Genomic DNA, 19778 nt, shown 5'->3' with positions numbered 1-19778 from the left:
TCATAATTGACTAATCTTTTGGCATCCGCTGTTACCAGCGCAATCCTGAGTAAATGAGATCTGAAATCTGTCTTTCTGTCTCTGTCTTCTAGTCTTGTTTGTTTCTCATTGCTATTATCATATATTATCTTATTGTTTTATATTCTGTTGTGAGCATTAAAAAAAAAAAAACCGACAGCATCCAACATCCGCATGACCAGAGTTTCTCGGCACGCAGATGACTGCTGGTCAGAAGCGATAGTCTACAGTTTAAAACATGTAAAATATATCTATTTTTATCACAAGCACTTATGGTTTCACTTCAGAAGACATTGATTCATCCACTGGGATCGTCTGGATTACTGTAGTTATTGCTGTATGTGCTGTTTGATGCTTCAACTTTTAGGAACCGAAATGAGTTTTCGAGTGATATCAGATTGTGTACGTGTTTTTATTGTCCTTACCCTGTAACTACACGAAACAAGAGGGGAACAAACACCACTTTCATTTACAGCCGCAGATTCACACGTACCCTGAAACTACATGGATAATTACCCCTTAACTAAAAAATAATGTGTTAATGTTCCTGATAGTGTTTTTATTGTCCTTACCCTGTAACTACACGAAACAAGAGGGGAACAAGCACCACTTTCATTTACAGCAGCAGATTCACACTTACCCTGAAACTACACGGATAATTACAGTATAAATAATGTGTTAATGTTCCTGATAGTTACCCCTTTATTCCCCCAATATTACATATTGTTCCCTTATACCTATACATACTTACTTTATAGTTACACTATAATTACCGAAAATTATGCTGTAAATTCTCTTTACTTACGCAGTACTTTCCGGCCCGTAATCTAAAGCGTTACCCACTTTTGTTATTAAAAAATAAGCAAGCTCAGCCCAGGTGAGAAAGTAAAGTCAATGTAATTAGTTTCCATAAAAAGTAACACAATTAGTTACTTGTTTTAAGGAGCAACGCAATATTGTAAACTTTTAAAAGTAACTTTCCCCAACACTGTCTAACGTTCCAATGTTTGCAAAATGAAAGGTTTCCCTCAACACAGAAAACAAACGGATGGTTTAAACGTTCTGAGAACATTCTGAAATATAGTTTTTGCAAGAGTTCACGAAAGGTTCCTAGAACATATCTGTGTTGGGAATTCCTTCGATGTGCGTTAAAGAAGAAACTGCGTATAAAACGTTCAACTTCCCTAAAACAATCCTACGTTTGTGAAACTGACCCTCGGTCAGATGTTGTGTCTGAAGCACGAGATGCTGTTTGGATCCCGATCATCCGCTCTCACACACTCTGAACACGCCGCGTCAATCACAGAAGAGAAGCCAAACGCTGCTTAAAAGGCCAACCATTTCTTACAGAGTTTCTTGTGTTGAAAACGCTTTTGAAAGAAAGTTTAGCAAGGATTTGAAAGCACATGATGAACATAAACAAGCTTCATAAAGACATATGGGAGCCGTCCATTAAACGATTACTCCATGATGAATAAAGTCAGAATATCTTCAGAAAGCTCAGTGACATGAAAGTGCCAGATGAAAGACATGTGGGCATAGCATGTGTCCGGCTGTACTCGTACATATGTCCGGCAGATATAAGCATGTCTACCCTCCGAACGAAAGCACGTGAGAGCTGGATCTGTCCACAGATGTTCCAAACTCACAGCGCCACCCCATCGGCTCTTCAAATCCAATAACAAGACATCAAACGCCACAGAAAATGGAGCCAGTCCAGTCCGAACAGATCTAATGACACGACTCAGAGTACATGGGAGTAATGGTTTGCATGTGTTTAGGTAGAGAAGGTGTTCGGCGGATGAACGTTACAACGAGTGTGTGAAAGTACTAAAAACACGGTCGTTCGTTCATTATGTCCCGGGACTCACACTGGAGGAAGGACAGTTTTCCCTGCTCTTGTCCTGATCATACTCGAGGGAGCTGGAATTGCTTGCAGATGTTTGCTTCAAATAGGTACAAAACGTGATTTCACCTCGAGGCCGCTTTTGGAGGAAACACACGGTTTATAAACTGGGCTGAGAGAGGGGAAAACTGGCTAAACTAGTAAATAAAGGTTCAAAAGGTCAACATGCACGGCCGCGTTATCTGTGTACGAGCAAAAGTAGCCTAATGCCTTCCGTGTGTGTGTGTGTGTGTGTGTGTGTGAGTGTGTACGAGTGCGTTATTTACTGGAGGAATCCGAGCACATGTTCACAAACACACACTTCAAAGAGCTACGCCATCCAGATGTCAGCTTGACTTTGTTTGACACTGATAGAACATGAAAGAATTTGGCTTTAAGTTTCCTTTGCTATAAACACATTAACATTTTGCCAGAGGGACATTTTTACAACTTATTTATTTTGTTGGCCAATGTGAAACCTCACGGAAAGAGACTCGCTGATTCCGACACACACAACAAATGGCAACTGTGAAGAAAAGCAACAGATGTTGCAACACCTTTCCGTTCATTAACATGTTTCCTGACGGATCTCTTACATTCACACACTCACTTCAGCTCAGGTATAAATACAGTCCATTGCATTACTTCAAAATTATACACTATAAAGAAAATATTGCCACATAAAGTGTGTCAGAATTAAGAGTTAATAATAATGCAAAACTTGTTTTCTTAATAATGCAAAATGAACTAAACATGTCAAAGATCCGCAGAAATAATCATTATAATGGCACTTTAACACAAACTATCCCACAGAGCAACACAATATAGCCAATTTTGCATAGTAATTAATTACTAACCCTGTTAAAATTACTGTTATTGTTGTACAGTGTGTTATTATATAGCCTAATGCTTATTATTACACTAACAGTAGTTCTGACAGGATGTGGCTAAACTCTCATGCACATTCAGATCATATCAAAAACACATTTATTAAGATGTTGCTTTGACTAGTATCTGAAATCTGAAGCTATTATTTCCAATCCGATCGCCGTCAGCATGCATTATGAATCCATAAGCAGGTTATGGGAATATAACGGTACAGTCGATCACACACACACACACACACACACACACACACACACACATCAATAAGGACTCAAACTGTGATTTAAATGCATTTTCCCAACAGCAGCCACAGTCCGGTAACTCTGATACAGTAACGCCTGCGGGAATAACGGTGCCGATCAACAAGTCCAAACTTGCGATTCTGCTGTTCTAATGTCGCTATTCCTCATTATTATCCGCGTCTGCGCGTTTATTGCGTATCAATCCCAGTAAAAACGATGTTTTCGACTGGAAAAACTAGTCGATTATTGACATGAAAACACATAGAAGCATAACGGGAGAAGTAAAAGCGGACTTACCCTGAGTATAAACCAAGGCGCAGAAGTTGCCGGAGAGAAGCAAAATGATTATCTCAAAACACACATACATCTTATTGAAATCCTAAAGGGCATGGTGGACTCGAACGCAGAGGAGACGCGAGCTCCATGAGAGCAGGAGCGCGTGAGTGAGTCCGCGGCGGGTCCGCACGCACAGGCCGCACTGGAGACGCGGAGCGCGGCGCTGGAGCTCTGAGCATGTGCGGAGGGCTGATGGAGGGCTGGAGGAGGGCTGGGTTAACGGAGAGAGCCATGAGAATCACCGCACTTATACCGTTATGTGCCCGAGGGGTGGGGTGAGTGAGAGAGGGGGGCGGACACAAGAGCCGGACAAAACTTCAAAAGATTAGACAGACGTTTATGAGTTTGCACTTCTCTGGCTCTGATTTACTTGCGCTGATAACAGACCTCAGAACTCCAGTTACAAAGAAAATATCACATTATATTAGCTATACACACTGAAGATGATAAAAGCACTGATAGATAGATAGACAGATAGACAGACAGACAGACAGACAGACAGACAGACAGATAGATAGATAGATAGATAGATAGATAGATAGATAGATAGATAGATAGATAGATAGATAGATAGATGGACAGATAGATGGACAGATAGATGGACAGATAGATGGACAGATTGATGGATGGATGATACATAGAGGCTTGATGGATGGACAGACGGACGGACAGACAGACAGACAGACAGACAGACAGACAGACAGACAGACAGACAGACAGATAGACAGATAGATAGATAGATAGATAGATAGATAGATAGATAGATAGATAGATAGATAGATAGATAGATAGATAGATAGATAGATAGATGGAGGATGGATGGATGGACAGACGGATGGACAGATGATACATAGAGGATGGATGGATGGACAAACAGATGGATAGATGATACATAGAGGATGGATGGATGGACAGACGGATGGACAGATGATACATTGAGGATGGATGAATGGACAGAGGGATTGATGATAGGTAGAAGATGGATGATGATAGAAGGATGGATGGATGGATGGACGGATGGACAGATGATAGATGATAGATGGATGGATGGATAGATGATGGATGGATGGACAGATGGACAGACAGATAGATGATAGATGGATGGATGGATGATAAAAGATGGATGGATGGATGGGTGGATGGATGGCTAGATTGATGGAATGATGGATGGATGGATGGATGGATGGATGGATGGATGGATGGATGGATAGATTGATGGATGGATGGGTGGACAGACAGACCGATGAATGGATAGATGATACATAGAGGATGGATGGGCAGACGGATGGACAGATGATACATAGAGGATGGATGGATGGACAAACGGATGGACAGATGATACATAGAGGATTGATGAATGGACAGACGGATTGATGATAGATAGATAGATGATGGATGATGATAGAAGGATGGATGGATGGATGGATGGATGGATGGATGGACAGATGATACATAGAGGATGGATGGATGGACAAACGGATGGATAGATGATACATAGAGGATTGATGAATGGACAGACGGATTGATGATAGATAGATGATGGATAATGATAGAAGGATGGATGGATGGATGGATGGATGGACAGATGATAGATGGATGGACAGATGGATAGATGGTAGATGGATGGATGGATAGACAGAAAGATAGATGATAGATGGATGGATGGATGATAGAAGATGGATGGATAAATTGATGGATGGATGGGTGGACAGACAGATGGATGGATAGGTGATACATAGAGGATGGATGGGCAGACGGATGGACAGATGATACTTAGAGGATGGATGGACAGATGATAGATAGATGATAGATGGATGGATGGATGGATGGATGGATGGATAGATAGATAATGGATGGATAGATAGGTGATACATGGAGGATGGATGGGCAGACGGATGGACAGATGATACTTAGAGGATGGATGGACAGATGATAGATAGATGATAGATGGATGGATGGATGGATGGATGCATAGATAATGGATGGATGGATAGATGGAGGGAAAGACGGATGGATGGATGGATGGATGGATAGATGATAGATAAATTATGGATGGATAGTGTTCAGGCTCTGGTGTTCAGGCTCTGGTGTTCAGGCTCTGGTGTTCAGGCTCTGGTGCTCAGGCTCTGGTGTTCAGGCTCTGGTGTTCAGGCTCTGGTGTTCAGGCTCTGGTGTTCAGGCTCTGGTGCTCAGGCTCTGGTGCTCAGGCTCTGGTGTTCAGGCTCTGGTGTTCAGGCTCTGGTGCTCAGGCTCTGGTGCTCAGGCTCTGGTGTTCAGGCTCTGGTGTTCAGGCTCTGGTGTTCAGGCTCTGGTGTTCAGGCTCTGGTGCTCAGGCACTGGTGCTCAGGCTCTGGTGTTCAGGCTCTGGTGCTCAGGCGCTGGTGCTCAGGCTCTGGTGCTCAGGCTCTGGTGCTCAGGCTCTGGTGTTCAGGCTCTGGTGTTCAGACTCTGGTGTTCAGGCTCTGGTGTTCAGGCTCTGGTGCTCAGGCTCTGGTGCTCAGGCTCTGGTGCTCAGGCTCTGGTGCTCAGGCTCTGGTGCTCAGGCTCTGGTGCTCAGGCTCTGGTGTTCAGGCTCTGGTGTTCAGGCTCTGGTGTTCAGGCTCTGGTGTTCAGGCTCTGGTGTTCAGGCTCTGGTGCTCAGGCTCTGGTGTTCAGACTCTGGTGTTCAGACTCTGGTGTTCTGGCTCTGGGGTTCAGGCTCTGGGGTTCAGGCTCTGGTGTTCAGGCTCTGGTGCTCAGGCTCTGGTGTTCAGGCTCTGGTGCTCAGGCTCTGGTGCTCAGGCTCTGGTGTTCAGGCTCTGGTGTTCAGGCTCTGGTGCTCAGGCTCTGGTGCTCAGGCTCTGGTGCTCAGGCTCTGGTGTTCAGGCTCTGGTGTTCAGGCTCTGGTGTTCAGGCTCTGGTGTTCAGGCTCTGGTGCTCAGGCTCTGGTGCTCAGGCTCTGGTGCTCAGGCTCTGGTGTTCAGGCTCTGGTGCTCAGGCTCTGGTGTTCAGGCTCTGGTGTTCAGGCTCTGGTGTTCAGGCTCTGGTGTTCAGGCTCTGGTGTTCAGGCTCTGGTGCTCAGGCTCTGGTGTTCAGGCTCTGGTGCTCAGACTCTGGTGTTCAGGCTCTGGTGCTCAGGCTCTGGTGCTCATGCTCTGGTACTCAGACTCTGGTGTTCAGGCTCTGGTGTTCAGGCTCTGGTGCTCAGGCTCTGGTGCTCAGGCTCTTGTGTTCAGGCTCTGGTGTTCAGGCTCTGGTGTTCAGGCTCTGGTGTTCAGGCTCTGGTGTTCAGGCTCTGGTGCTCAGGCTCTGGTGCTCAGGCTCTTGTGTTCAGGCTCTGGTGTTCAGGCTCTGGTGTTCAGGCTCTGGTGTTCAGGCTCTGGTGCTCAGGCTCTTGTGTTCAGGCTCTGGTGTTCAGGCTCTGGTGTTCAGGCTCTTGTGTTCAGGCTCTGGTGTTCAGGCTCTGGTGTTCAGGCTCTGGTGTTCAGGCTCTGGTGTTCAGGCTCTGGTGCTCAGGCTCTGGTGTTCAGGCTCTGGTGCTCAGGCTCTGGTGTTCAGGCTCTGGTGTTCAGGCTCTGGTGTTCAGGTTGTGTGGCTCTGAGTGTGTTCCCGTCATGTTCATCTGATGCTGAGCGTTTTCTTTATGGTTCAACAAATGAACCAGAATAAATCAAAACGGCTAAATAAATAAAAAGCGATTCAACAAAACCATCTAGAGGTTGAGAAATAACTCAAATCTAACTATTTCTCCGCCGAGGGCTTGTGACATCTGTATATGATTCCCATGACTCTCCTGACCTTTGATCCACGATATCCTGCTCCTTAGGCCATTACAGCACAATCATATTACAACAGATGTCCACTGTTCTTTCCCAAACCCATGTTTGATCGACACTGGAGGGGAAAATATGATCTTTGACCCTACCACATCAGTACTGGTTTGTCACAATCTGCCACTTGAAAATAAATAAAACAAGATATGCAAAAATACGTCTGAGATAAGATCTTTTGAGGCAAATCCAGGCCCATTATATTTAATGCACGCAACACAACATGATGGCAGATGTTCCTCCACGAGCTTCGGCTCAGACGTGTTTCTGTGCACCGCCGAGAATAAAACCTGCTGTTGGGTTTGAACGCTATTATTGTGCACTTATGGGTCGCCGCTATATACATTTAAATATCTGTTTATCAAGCTAAAGACATGCTATCTGAAGCCAGACATAAGCAATATATCTTGAGATAATTACAGTAGGTGTTCCAAGCTGAACTAAAATTGGAGGCTGTAATGACTTTTTCTGTGGTGAAGGCAAATAAGTGGTATTTAATGAGCTACTTTATAACTTCAGTGCCGGGACTTCCGCTCCATCTTCTGCTGTGCTGTAATTAATACTCACAATTGAAACGTCAGCCTTTGTTGTGGCCGTGCACGAGACGCAGCCGGAGAGAGACGAGAGAGCAGCAGGAAGTGGCACTAATTCTCCAATGTGGTTCACACACACACACACACACACACACACACACACACACACACACACACAGCCGCCATATCAAACCAACACTATATAAAGCCACGCCAACCACACATGAAAGTCAAGTGTCACCTTCATCACCCTAATGAGCACAACTGCCTGATCACAGAGTACAGTACACACACACACACACACACACACACACACACACACACTCACACAGCTGGCTCCATCATACATGCTGAAAGGTCAAAGTCACAGTGATTGGACAGAGATAATAACTGAATACTGTAAAAGAAATAGTCCATTATATCATACAAAAAATATACGTAGCACTGTTACAATATTACATTAATATTAATACTGAAGTCCTCAGGGTTATTTTCACTGTAATCAATAACTGAGGTGCAGGGATATTCTGGTTATGTTTGTGAGACACTCCACCTTTCAGAGTTTGTACAGTAAATTATGACAAAGGGACAGATCACCCATACATTAAAATTCTGTCATGTTGTTCCAAACCTGTATGAGTTTCTTTTTTCTGTTGAACACAAAAGAAAATATTCTGAAGAATAAGGGTAACCAAACAATTGATGTGCCCCGTTGACCTCCATAGGGGTTGCTAGGGTGTTGCTATGCGGGGGCTAGGGTACTCAGGGCCAACATAAGTAAAATAAAACTTAAAACAAATATAGAATCTATTTACTGTGGTAAATTATGAGATATAAAGCCCTGGATTGACTGAATAAAAGTTGAAGTAATTTAAATTGTCTTGTAAATAATAATTGTTTTTGGGGCAAAATTAAAAAAAAAAAAAAAAAAATGTATAAAATAAATAAATAAAAAAAAGAAAGAAAGAAAGAAAATAGAAAAATACAAATAAATAAAACAATAAATAAAATATAGTGAGCAACTTTCTAATGATGTGAAATGAGAAATGTACATTTCAAATTCAAAACCTAGAAAGATTCATGATGACCATCAAACTAAACTGAAGCCTGATATGTGTTATGAATTCATATTTAAAAGGGTTATGAAATGATCTTTGATCTTTTGACATGTAAGAGGTCATTGTACTATCATAGTCCAAAAACAGCTTTTATTGAAACCAAGCTCAAAAAACAACTCGTTTCGGATTTTGTCACATTATGACATCACAGTGTGACGAAAGACCATATCGACGCCCACTTCTGCATCATCACCTCTTTAACCCCGCCCCCTGATTCACACGTGTCATGAAGCAGTGAATACGAGAGCGATGCAAACACAGGATTACTCCAGAAACACACCATAGAGAGGAGATCCAGACCTGCGGAAGTGTTTTCATCGGGATCCTAGCGTTCAGAAAGCGTGGATGAACTTTACTTTTAACGAAGTTCCAGTCAGATTGCATCAGTAAGGCTACGTAAGTATATGCCAATAACAAAACATGGAGGGTTTGGAATACAGATGTTGTCTTATTTACAGCATGACGATGTGTGTCAATTATAACTATGATATCTCCAATACTTATTTTAATATGCAAAACCGTTAGCCAATCACAGCAGGGGGCGGTTACTTCCAAGTCCTGAATGACACACGCCCATTAAAGCAGAGTGTTTGAAAGAGAGCGTTTTACTTCTAAATGAGGATGTTTTTTGATGAAAACATTATAAGTGGACCTCAGAGAACATGCAGTTCATAACCCGTTTAAAGCTGTGACTGTTCACATGATTCCCCACAACATTCCAGTGTAAGGAGAAAAACAGTCACACTGTTGGTAAATGATGTGTTGGTGTGTGTGGCAGTGCCAGTCTGAGGGTGGCAAACCCTGAAAAACAACACAAACTCATGCCAACTGCTCTGGCCATCTGTGCTCGTGTTCAGGAGGTGCAAACTTTCCCAATAAACAGACTCAAGCTTTCCCACTGGACATTTGTTCATAAACACACACACACACTGAGTTCAGCACGGGTCAAAATAACACACACATATAGATCACATTTGGAAAAAATGTTTTATTCAACAGACAATAAACACTTGATTTGCTTTTTAAAAAATCTATAAAAAAAGGTAATGTCCAAAAACTGCTTCATGACAATAAAAAAATGAGTGTTAAATTACATATTTATCCATGACATTTTTGAATCATGTGCGGTCACTGTATAAATAAAACACTGAAATTAAATTAAATACAAACAAATAACTGACATGATGAAAAAAAGGTTTTTTTTTTTTTTGGAAAATCAACACCAAAAATACAATATGAAAAGTACAGTGCATCAAAATGTGATGGAGAGGGCCGAGCCATCCACCGCTGGGATCTGGCCAATAGAGACAGAGTGTATTTAGGCCACGCCCACACCGGGGGGGAAACAATCCAACGCTCTCCATTGACTTTGCATTGCGTGAGGCTGCATCCTTGTCATTTCGGACTTATAACAAAAAACAGAACAATGTCTAAAAGCTGATATGTGACAAAGTGTAGAGCAAACAAGCTAAAAAACACAGAAATACATTTTTATAAGCTGTCGACCCAAAAAAACGAGAGTTTAAGGAGACAAAAGTGGATACAGGCAGTAAAACGTGACGCTTCAGCTGAAGAATGGGTTAATTTTGGGATCCTGACACTCAGTGTGTCTCAGTTTGTCTATGTGTGCAGTAAACATTCTGTCACTGTTAAGTCAAATATCCAAATGTCAGTTTTATATATGATATTTCCTGTCTCTGATGACGTTCTCCTCCAGTGTGTGTAGTTCTCAGTGTAATATAACGTGTCTCAATGGCATGTATCCACTTTTTTGACCTTAAACGCTCGTTTTTTGGGTCAATAGCTTATAAAAACGTCTGGGTTTTTGGTTGTGGGTTTTGTTTAGCTTGTTTGCTGTACACTTTGTCACATATCAGCTTTTAGACATTGTTCTGTTTTTTGTTATAAGTCCGGAATGACAAGGATGCGCTTCACACAATGCAAAGTCAATGGAGAGCGTTGGATTGTTTTCCCCCGAGTGGGCGTGGCCTTCAGATTATGACGCGTGTCACTCTGTCTCTATACACACCTTACATTCTGGAGAAGCTTCGGTCGCTCCAAACGTTCATGAGCTCAGTTTCTGTGATGCCATCTTCTGTGGCGATGCTGTGCCGCCTGGAGCTCCTGGAGGCTCTGCTGGTCGTGGCTGGTCTCGATGCACAGGATGATGAAGTGGTTGGAGCAGCTGCGGGTCTGCTGGTTCAGTAAACCGCTGTAGAGGAACGAGGCCTGACCCGTGATGGCCATGTCTCCGGCTCTCCAGGACTCACAGTTCAGAGCGTCCAGCCGCCTGCCTCTCTCTGAAGAGCCATGCCACACCGCCTTCTGAGGCCTGAACACACACACACACACACACACACACACACACACACACACACACACACACATACATACATGTTGGGTTTTCATGTTTTATGGGGACTTTCCATAGGCGTAATGGTTTTTATACCGTACAAACCGTATATATTCTATTCCCCTACACTGCCCCTGCCCCTAAACCTACCCATCACACACACACACACACACACACACACACACACACACACACACACACACACACACACACACACACACACACACACACACACATACACTGCCCCTGCCCCTAAACCTACCCATCACACACACACACACACACACACACACACACACACACACACACACACACACACACACACACACACACACACACACACACACACACTGCCCCTGCCCCTAAACCTACTCATCACAGGAGACATTCTGCATTTTTACATTTTCAAAAAACATCACTTAGTCTGATTTATAAGATGTTTTCCTCATGGGGACCTAAAAATGTCCCCACAAGGATGAGGATTTCGGATATTGCCATCTTTGTGGGGACATTTTGTCCCCATAACGTAGGGATTACCAGTCCACACACACACACACACACACACACACGAGCGTAACTCAAGACATGTGCAAACATCTCAGTGCTCAAAGCTCACATTTTACCCAACGGTACCTTTTTCTGTACTTTAGGGATCAATAACTGTAAGTCATTTATAGAAGTGTTATCGACATTATGCAGAGCTGCCTTGGTCCTTGGAGCTTATTGTTACATTAGTGTTAGTATTATCAGTACATTGAGTAGTGTTAGACCGATATATCGGCCGACCGATATTTGCGATTTTTCGGCCGATACAACACTCTAAAAATGCTGGGTTAAAAATAACCCAAGTTGGGTTGAAAATGGACTAACCCAGCAATTGGGTTGATTTAACCCAGCATTTTTTTGAGTGAAGGCCACAGGGCAGCTCTCGCCGTCTTCAAACTCTCTCGCTCTCCCTCGCGCATATTAATCAAAATCAGCTGAGAATTGACACGATGGTAAAGGTGGAAAGACTGAAGTTTCACGTGGAGCATTGGGAGATTTTCTCCTGAATTACCGCTGGTGTTTCTACAAGAGATTCAGTGAAGTGCACCTACACTCTAAACAATGCTGGGTTAAAAATAACCCAAGTTGGATTGAAAATGGACTAACCCATCAATTGGGTTGTTTTAAGCAAACATTTAACCCAACCGCTGGGTCCATATTCAACCCAACTTTTCAACCAGCATTGTTTAGAGTGTAAGCATTAAATGACTAGGTTGTAAATAGTTTTAAATGAAGTATAGTACAGTCAGTGTGCACTTTATTATGCTGCTCGCTTGTTGATACTGTGTGTAATAGTGTCATTATTTTATTTATGCTTAAATATTTATTTATTTTCACCACTGAACTCTTTTTTTTTCTTGTTCTACCTCACCTGTTTTTACTATTTGCTAAATATTGTTTTTTTTTAGTTCAATAAATGTTCCTTTTTTTAAATTGTCAATTTTAAATTGTTATCATCCTGATCATTGTGTCATTTTTATGATGTAAATTGAGGGAGCAAAAGCAGCATCGGCTCCAAATATCGGCTCAAGAAAATCGGCAGCCCGTATCGTCATCGGCTGAGGCTGATGAAAAAAAATCGGTATCGGCACTAAAAAATCCATATCTAACATTGAGGCGTATCTAAATTCTGCTGTACAACAGTGATATATGTGTCAAGTTAACCCAGCTGTTATTTTGACGGTTGCCGTGAGGATCTGTGTGTTTATGACGGGAGTTTTCTCAAATGAAACACTGATGAAGTGGCTCTGGAGATTTAGGGCCCTATTTTAACGATCTGAAACGCAAGTGTCAAAGCGGGAAGCGCAAGTAACTTTGTGGGCAGGTCTCGGCGCTGTTGCTATTTTCCCGGCGGGATAAATGGCTCTTGCGCCCGGCGCAAATCTAAAATGGGTTGGTCTGAAGTAGCTTCATTATTCATAGGTGTGGTTTGGGCGTAACGTGAATAAACCAATCCGAGCGTCATCCAACATTCCCTGTAAAAGCAGGTGCGCAAGTTCCATTATGGATTGCTATTATTATGGCGTATTTACCAGGCGCACGCCAGGAGCGGTTCACAGCCGAGGAGACTGATGTTCTTGTAAGAGCAGTGAAAGACAGAGAAGTGAAGTTGTAATGTTGTACATTATGGTAAAGGTGATTTCACAGTCTTTTTTTTTCAGTCTTTCAGTTTTTTCAGTTTTTCAGTCGATTTTTTTTCCTGGTTCTTGACGGACAAACCAATTTGTCAGATGTCCTTATATACATATATGTCTTGCCACTATTGGGCAAACAGGTCTTATCCTTAATTATTACAATTAGCCTGAATCATTTGTAAGCTAGATTTATGCCTATTTTTTTCACATCTTCGTGGCACACCACAATGATTTCCGTCATCTCATGTGTTAATATTTTTTTAGTGTAACAATTTATGATTTGCCAAAATAACTGTTGCATCTGTGTAGATTACATGAGCAAAGTGTATGCGCGTTGTGCACGCTATACATTATGGTCAAGCATGCGCCCTTAAAATAGCATAATGAACAACGCGCAACGCGCCACTGACTTTAGACTAGGTTTTTTCTGGTCAGTGGCGCAATTGTTTAATGGAACAGCAAAATAGCACCAGGGATTGTTTGCGCCGGAACACGCCTCCTTTTTTGCGCTGAACCGCCCAGGGAGCGCAAGTTCATTCACTAGTTTAGCGACGTGCTTCTGTGGAGGGAAAAGCGCGCTTTGCGCGGGTGCAAAATAGGAATGACACATGCGTCGGTGTACAAAGTCAATTGCGCTGGGTGCAAGATAGGGCCCTTAGCGTCCCCTTAAAGTCCCATCAGGAACCTTGAGCCGCAGCACCAGAGAACGCTTTAGGAGCATCCCTAATGTTCTGTGAAGGTTCAGGATTTTTGTCACTTTAGACATTTTAGGAAACGTTGCACAAGGTTGTGAGAACGTCCTCTCCTGCGTGGGTTCATGCAGCAGCTCTCCTGGAACTCAGGCCATCCAGGGCCGTCTCACAAACAACCTTAAAAAGGCTCCAGAAAACCACAATTGCTGCTGCTGTGCTGTCACTGCCTCATCTGGAGCTATATATACCGGCCCGGAGTATAAATACACATGAAGAGAGCAGGAGAACACAAACACACGGGTGGAGGAATGAGCGGGCGGTGTTCTGCTGTCGTCTGGGCTGCGGTCGCTGTGTGGAGGAAGCCGAGTCTGAGCTGGAGAGACTCTCCTCTAAACCTTCACTGGAGTTTCTCCTTAAGCCATTAATGAGCTGGAATGATAGGACTAAACTTCTGCAATCGCTTGTCTAACATGTGCATGAAAGAATAACACACACCAAGCTGTTAAGCGCATGATTGGATCAAGAAGTTGTTGAAGTGTGTTAGAATCTCTCTTCAGAGCTGCGTGATCTGTGAGTGTTTAACACTTGACCTGTGATGTGTGATGTGTGTACTGACCAGAAGGGGTCGCTCATCACGTCCCGCCCGTCGAAGGAATAGAGCGGGATTCTAGGAGGAAGGAGATGGTTGGAGAAGATGGACTCCCAGTTCTTGAACAGGACCTCACCCTACACACACACACACACACACACACACATGGATTTAACACGCAAGCATCTGAATATAATGTGTGAACACTGAAATATATTATTTTAAACTCTTAAAGGGCTAGTCCATGATTTCCTCGCCCTCAACTCATCCTAGGTGTGTATGACTTTCTTCTTTCAGATGAACAAAATCAGAGTTATATTAATAATGTCTTGGCTCTTCCAAGCTTTATGCTTTTTTGAAGTCCGTAAAAGTGCATCCATCCATCATAAAAGTGCATCTATCATCATAAAAGTGCATCTATCCATCATAAAAGTGCATCTGTCAATCATAAAAGTGCATCTGTCCATCATAAAAGTGCATCCATCCATCATAAAAGTGCATCTATCCATCATAAAAGTGCATCTATCCATCATAAAAGTGCATCCATCCATCATAAAAGTGCATCTATCCATCATAAAAGTACATCTGTCCGTCATAAAAGTGCATCTATCCATCATAAAAGTGCATCTATCCATCATAAAAGTGCATCTATCCATCATAAAAGTGCATCCATCCATCATAAAAGTGCCTCCATCCATCATAAAAGTGCATCTATCCACCATAAAAGTGCATCCATCCATCATAAAAGTGCATCTATCCACCATAAAAGTGCATCTGTCCACCATAAAAGTGCATCCATCCATCATAAAAGTGCATCTATCCATCATAAAAGTGCATCTATCCATCATAAAAGTGCATCTATCCATCATAAAAGTGCATCTATCCACCATAAAAGTGCATCCATCCATCATAAAAGTGCATCCATCCATCATAAAAGTGCATCCATCCATCATAAAAGTGCATCTATCCATCATAATAAAGCTTGGAAGAGCCAGGACATTATTAATATAACTCTGGTTGTGTTCATCTGAGAGACGAAAGTCACACACACAGAGGATGAGTTGAGGGAGAGTAAATCATGGGGTCATTTTAATTTTTGGGTGAACTGTCCCTTTAAACAGAGACAGGTGAGATTCATGAAGCCTGAGAGAGAATGATCATTACCCGTAGGTTGACGACTGGTGTGTGTGAGCGGTAACGGGGCGGCACGACGTCGATCAGGTCCTGCAGGTGGTGTGAGAGGAAGGCCCTGTAATCGTCTCTGATCCCCATAGCCTGAGCTTGAGTTCTGCAGAGTTTGTTCACCGAGTGGATGGAGGCCAGATTCCCCGTCAGCGGAGCGTTGAGAGCCACCAGCCTCAGCTGAGAACAGCACACACACACACACACACACACACACACACACACACACACACACGTCAGGACACACACTATATACATCACACTATATACATCACACTATATACATCACACTATATACATCACACATCACACTATATACATCACACTATACTATATACATCACACTATACTATATACATCACACATCACACTATACTCCTCCATGAACTGCCACCTTAACGTGGTGGAGGGGTTTGAGTACCCGAATGACCCTAGGAGCTATGTTGTCCGGGGCTATATGCCCCTGGTAGGGTCTCCCAAGGCAAACAGGTCCTAGGTGACGGGTCAGACTAAGAGCAGTTCAAAAACCCTTATGATGACAAATAAAACGAGGACCGTGACGTCGCCCGGTACGGCGCAGCCGGGGCCCCACCCTGGAGCCAGGCCTGGGGTTGGGGCTCGTATGCGAGCGCCTGGTGGCCGGGCCTTCCCCCACGGGGTCCGGCCGGGCTCAGCCCAAAGGAGCGACGTGGGGACACCTTCCCGTGGGCCCACCACTCACGGGAGGGACCGTAAGGGGCCGGTGCAAAGCGAATCGGGCGGCAGTCGAGGGAGGAGGCCTAGACGACCCGATCCCTGGACACAGAATCTGGCTCTTCGGACATGGAATGTCACCTCACTGGCGGGGAAAGAGCCTGAGATTGTGCGTGAGGTTGAGAGGTTCCGACTAGAGATAGTCGGAATCACCTCCACGCACGGCTTGGGCTCTGGAACCACACTCCTCGAGAGGGGATGGACTCTTCACCACTCTGGAGTTGCCCATGGTGAGAGGTGGCGGGCTGGTGTGGGTTTGCTTATAGCCCCCCAGCTCTGCCGCCATGTGTTGGAGTTTACCCCGGTGAACGAGAGGGTCGTTTCCCTGCGGCTTCGGCTCGGGGATAGGTCTCTCACTGTTGTGTGTGCCTACGGGCCAAACAGCAGTGCAGAGTACCCGACCTTCTTGGTGTCCCTGGGAGGGGTGCTGGAGAGTGCTCCGACTGGGGACTCCGTCGTTCTACTGGGGGACTTCAACGCCCACGTGGGCAATGACAGTGAAACCTGGAGGGGCGTGATTGGGAGGAACGGCCCCCCTGATCTGAACCCGAGTGGTGTTCAGTTATTGGACTTCTGTGCTAGTTACAATTTGTCCATAACGAACACCATGTTCAAGCATAAGGGTGTCCATCAGTGCACATGGCACCAGGACACCCTAGGTCGTAGGTCAATGATCGACTTTGTGGTCGTTTCATCTGACCTGCGGCCGTATGTCTTGGACACTCGGGTGAAGAGAGGGGGGCGGAGCTGTCAACTGATCACCACCTGGTGGTGAGTTGGATCCGATGGCGGGGGAGGAAGCTGGATAGACTCGGTAGACCCAAACGTACTGTGAGGGTCTGCTGGGAACGTTTGGCCGAGTCTCCTGTCAGAGAGATCTTCAACTCCTGCCTCCGGCAGAGCTTCGACCAGATCCCGAGGGAGGCTGGAGATATTGAGTCCGAGTGGACCATGTTCTCCACCTCCATTGTCAAAGCGGCTGCTCGGAGCTGTGGACGCAAGGTCTCCGGTGCCTGTCGAGGCGGCAATCCCCGAACCCGGTGGTGGACACCGGAAGTAAGGGATGCCGTCAAGCTGAAGAAGGAGTCCTATCGGGCCTGGCTGGCTTGTGGGACTCCTGAGGCAGCTGACAGGTACCGGCAGGCTAAACGGACTGCAGCCCGGGTGGTTGTGGAGGCAAAAACTCGGGCCTGGGAGGAGTTCGGTGAGGCCATGGAAAAGGACTATCGGCTGGCCTCGAAGAGATTCTGGCAAACCGTCCGGCGCCTCAGGAGGGGGAAGCAGTGCCCTACCAACGCTGTTTACAGTGGCGATGGGCGGCTGTTGACCTCGACTGGGGATGTTGTCGGACGGTGGAAGGAATACTTCGAGGATCTCCTCAATCCCGCCGTCACGTCTTCCATTGGGGAAGCAGAGGCTGGGGGCTCAGAGGAGGACTCGTCCATCACCCAAGCTGAAGTCACCGAGGTGGTCAAGAAACTCCTCGGTGGCAAGACACCGGGGGTGGATGAGATCCGCCCTGAGTACCTCAAGTCTCTGGATGTTGTGGGGCTGTCTTGGCTGACACGCCTCTGCAGCATCGCGTGGCGGTCGGGGACAGTGCCTCTGGTATGGCAGACCGGGGTGGTGGTCCCTCTTTTTAAGAAGGGGGACCGGAGGGTGTGTTCCAACTATAGGGGGATCACACTTCTCAGCCTCCCCGGGAAAGTCTATGCCAGGGTACTGGAGAGGAGAATTTGGCCGATAGTGGAACCTCGGATTCAGGAGGAACAGTGTGGTTTTCGTCCTGGTCATGGAACACTGGACCAGCTCTATACCCTCTACAGGGTGCTGGAGGGTTCATGGGAGTTTGCCCAACCAGTCCACATTTGTTTTGTGGATTTGGAGAAGGCATTCGACTGTGTCCCTCGCAGCGTCCTGTGGAGGGTGCTGAGGGAATATGGGGTCCGGGGTCCTTTGCTGAGGGCTGTCCGGTCCCTGTATGACCGAAGCAGGAGTTTGGTCCGCATTGCCGGCAGTAAGTCAGACTTGTTCCCGGTGCATGTTGGACTCCGGCAGGGCTGCCCTTTGTCGCCGGTTCTGTTCATAATTTTTATGGACAGAATTTCTAGGCGCAGCCAAGGGCCGGAGGGTGTCAGGTTTGGGGACCACACGGTTTCGTCTCTGCTCTTTGCGGATGACGTTGTCGTGTTGGCCCCTTCTAACCAGGACCTTCAGCATGCACTGGGACGGTTTGCAGCCGAGTGTGAAGCGGCTGGGATGGGGATCAGCACCTCCAAATCCGAGGCCATGGTCCTCAGTCGGAAAAGGGTGGCTTGCCCACTTCAGGTTGGTGGAGAGTTCCTGCCCCAAGTGGAGGAGTTCAAGTATCTAGGGGTCTTGTTCACGAGTGAGGGGAGGATGGAACGGGAGATTGACAGACGGATCGGTGCAGCTTCTGCAGTAATGCGGTCGATGTACCGGTCTGTCGTGGTGAAGAAAGAGCTAAGCCGTAAGGCGAAGCTCTCGATTTACCGGTCAATCTACGTTCCTACTCTCACCTATGGTCATGAGCTTTGGGTCATGACCGAAAGGACAAGATCCCGGATACAGGCGGCCGAAATGAGCTTTCTCCGCAGGGTGGCTGGGCGCTCCCTTAGAGATAGGGTGAGGAGCTCAGTCACTCGGGAGGAACTCGGAGTAGAGCCGCTGCTCCTCCACATCGAGAGGGGACAGCTGAGGTGGCTCGGGCATCTGTTCCGGATACCTCCTGAACGCCTTCCCGGGAAGGTGTTTCGGGCATGTCCAACCGGGAGGAGGCCCCGGGGAAGACCGAGGACACGCTGGAGGGACTATGTCTCCCGGCTGGCCTTGGAACGCCTCGGTGTCCCCCCGGAAGAGCTAGAGGAAGTGTCTAGGGAGAGGGAAGTCTGGGCATCTCTGCTTAGACTGCTGCCCCCGCGACCCGGCCCCGGATAAGCGGAAGAAGATGGATGGATGGATGGACATCACACTATATACATCACACTATATACATCACACTACACTATTTACATCACACTATATACATCACACTATATACATCACACTATATACAACACTATATACATCACACATCACACTATATACATCACACTATATACATCACACTACACTATTTACATCACACTATATACATCACACTATATACATCACACATCACACTATATACATCACACTACACT

The 19778-nt window shown here is 45.6% G+C and overlaps 2 protein-coding genes across 4 annotated transcripts in view; both read right to left on the bottom strand.

The window, feature by feature from the left end:
* The window catches only part of reck (reversion-inducing-cysteine-rich protein with kazal motifs), an 88792-nt gene extending 85256 nt beyond the window's left edge, over positions 1–3536 (bottom strand). For both annotated transcript variants that reach the window (XR_013815654.1, XM_079805944.1), the window contains exon 1: positions 3328–3536. Coding sequence is in view for 1 of the 2 variants with exons in the window: in XM_079805944.1 (XP_079662070.1) it covers positions 3328–3397 (70 nt within the window). In the remaining variant the exon portion in view is untranslated. The remainder of the gene's footprint in view (positions 1–3327) is intronic.
* Positions 3537–9802: 6266 nt separating this feature from the next.
* Positions 9803–19778, bottom strand: part of col15a1a (collagen, type XV, alpha 1a) — a 129862-nt gene continuing 119886 nt past the window's right edge. For both annotated transcript variants that reach the window (XM_079805942.1, XM_079805943.1), the window contains exons 40-42: positions 15805–16002; positions 14668–14777; positions 9803–11158 (exon numbers count right to left, since the gene is read on the bottom strand). In XM_079805942.1, the coding sequence (XP_079662068.1) occupies positions 10900–11158; positions 14668–14777; positions 15805–16002 (567 nt within the window). In that variant the 3' untranslated portion in view covers positions 9803–10899. The remainder of the gene's footprint in view (positions 11159–14667; positions 14778–15804; positions 16003–19778) is intronic.

This window comes from Gobio gobio, assembly GCF_949357685.1.
Source record: "Gobio gobio genome assembly, chromosome: 23".
Classification (NCBI taxonomy): Eukaryota; Metazoa; Chordata; class Actinopteri; order Cypriniformes; family Gobionidae; genus Gobio; species Gobio gobio.
This window is presented reverse-complemented; position numbering and strand designations above follow the sequence as displayed.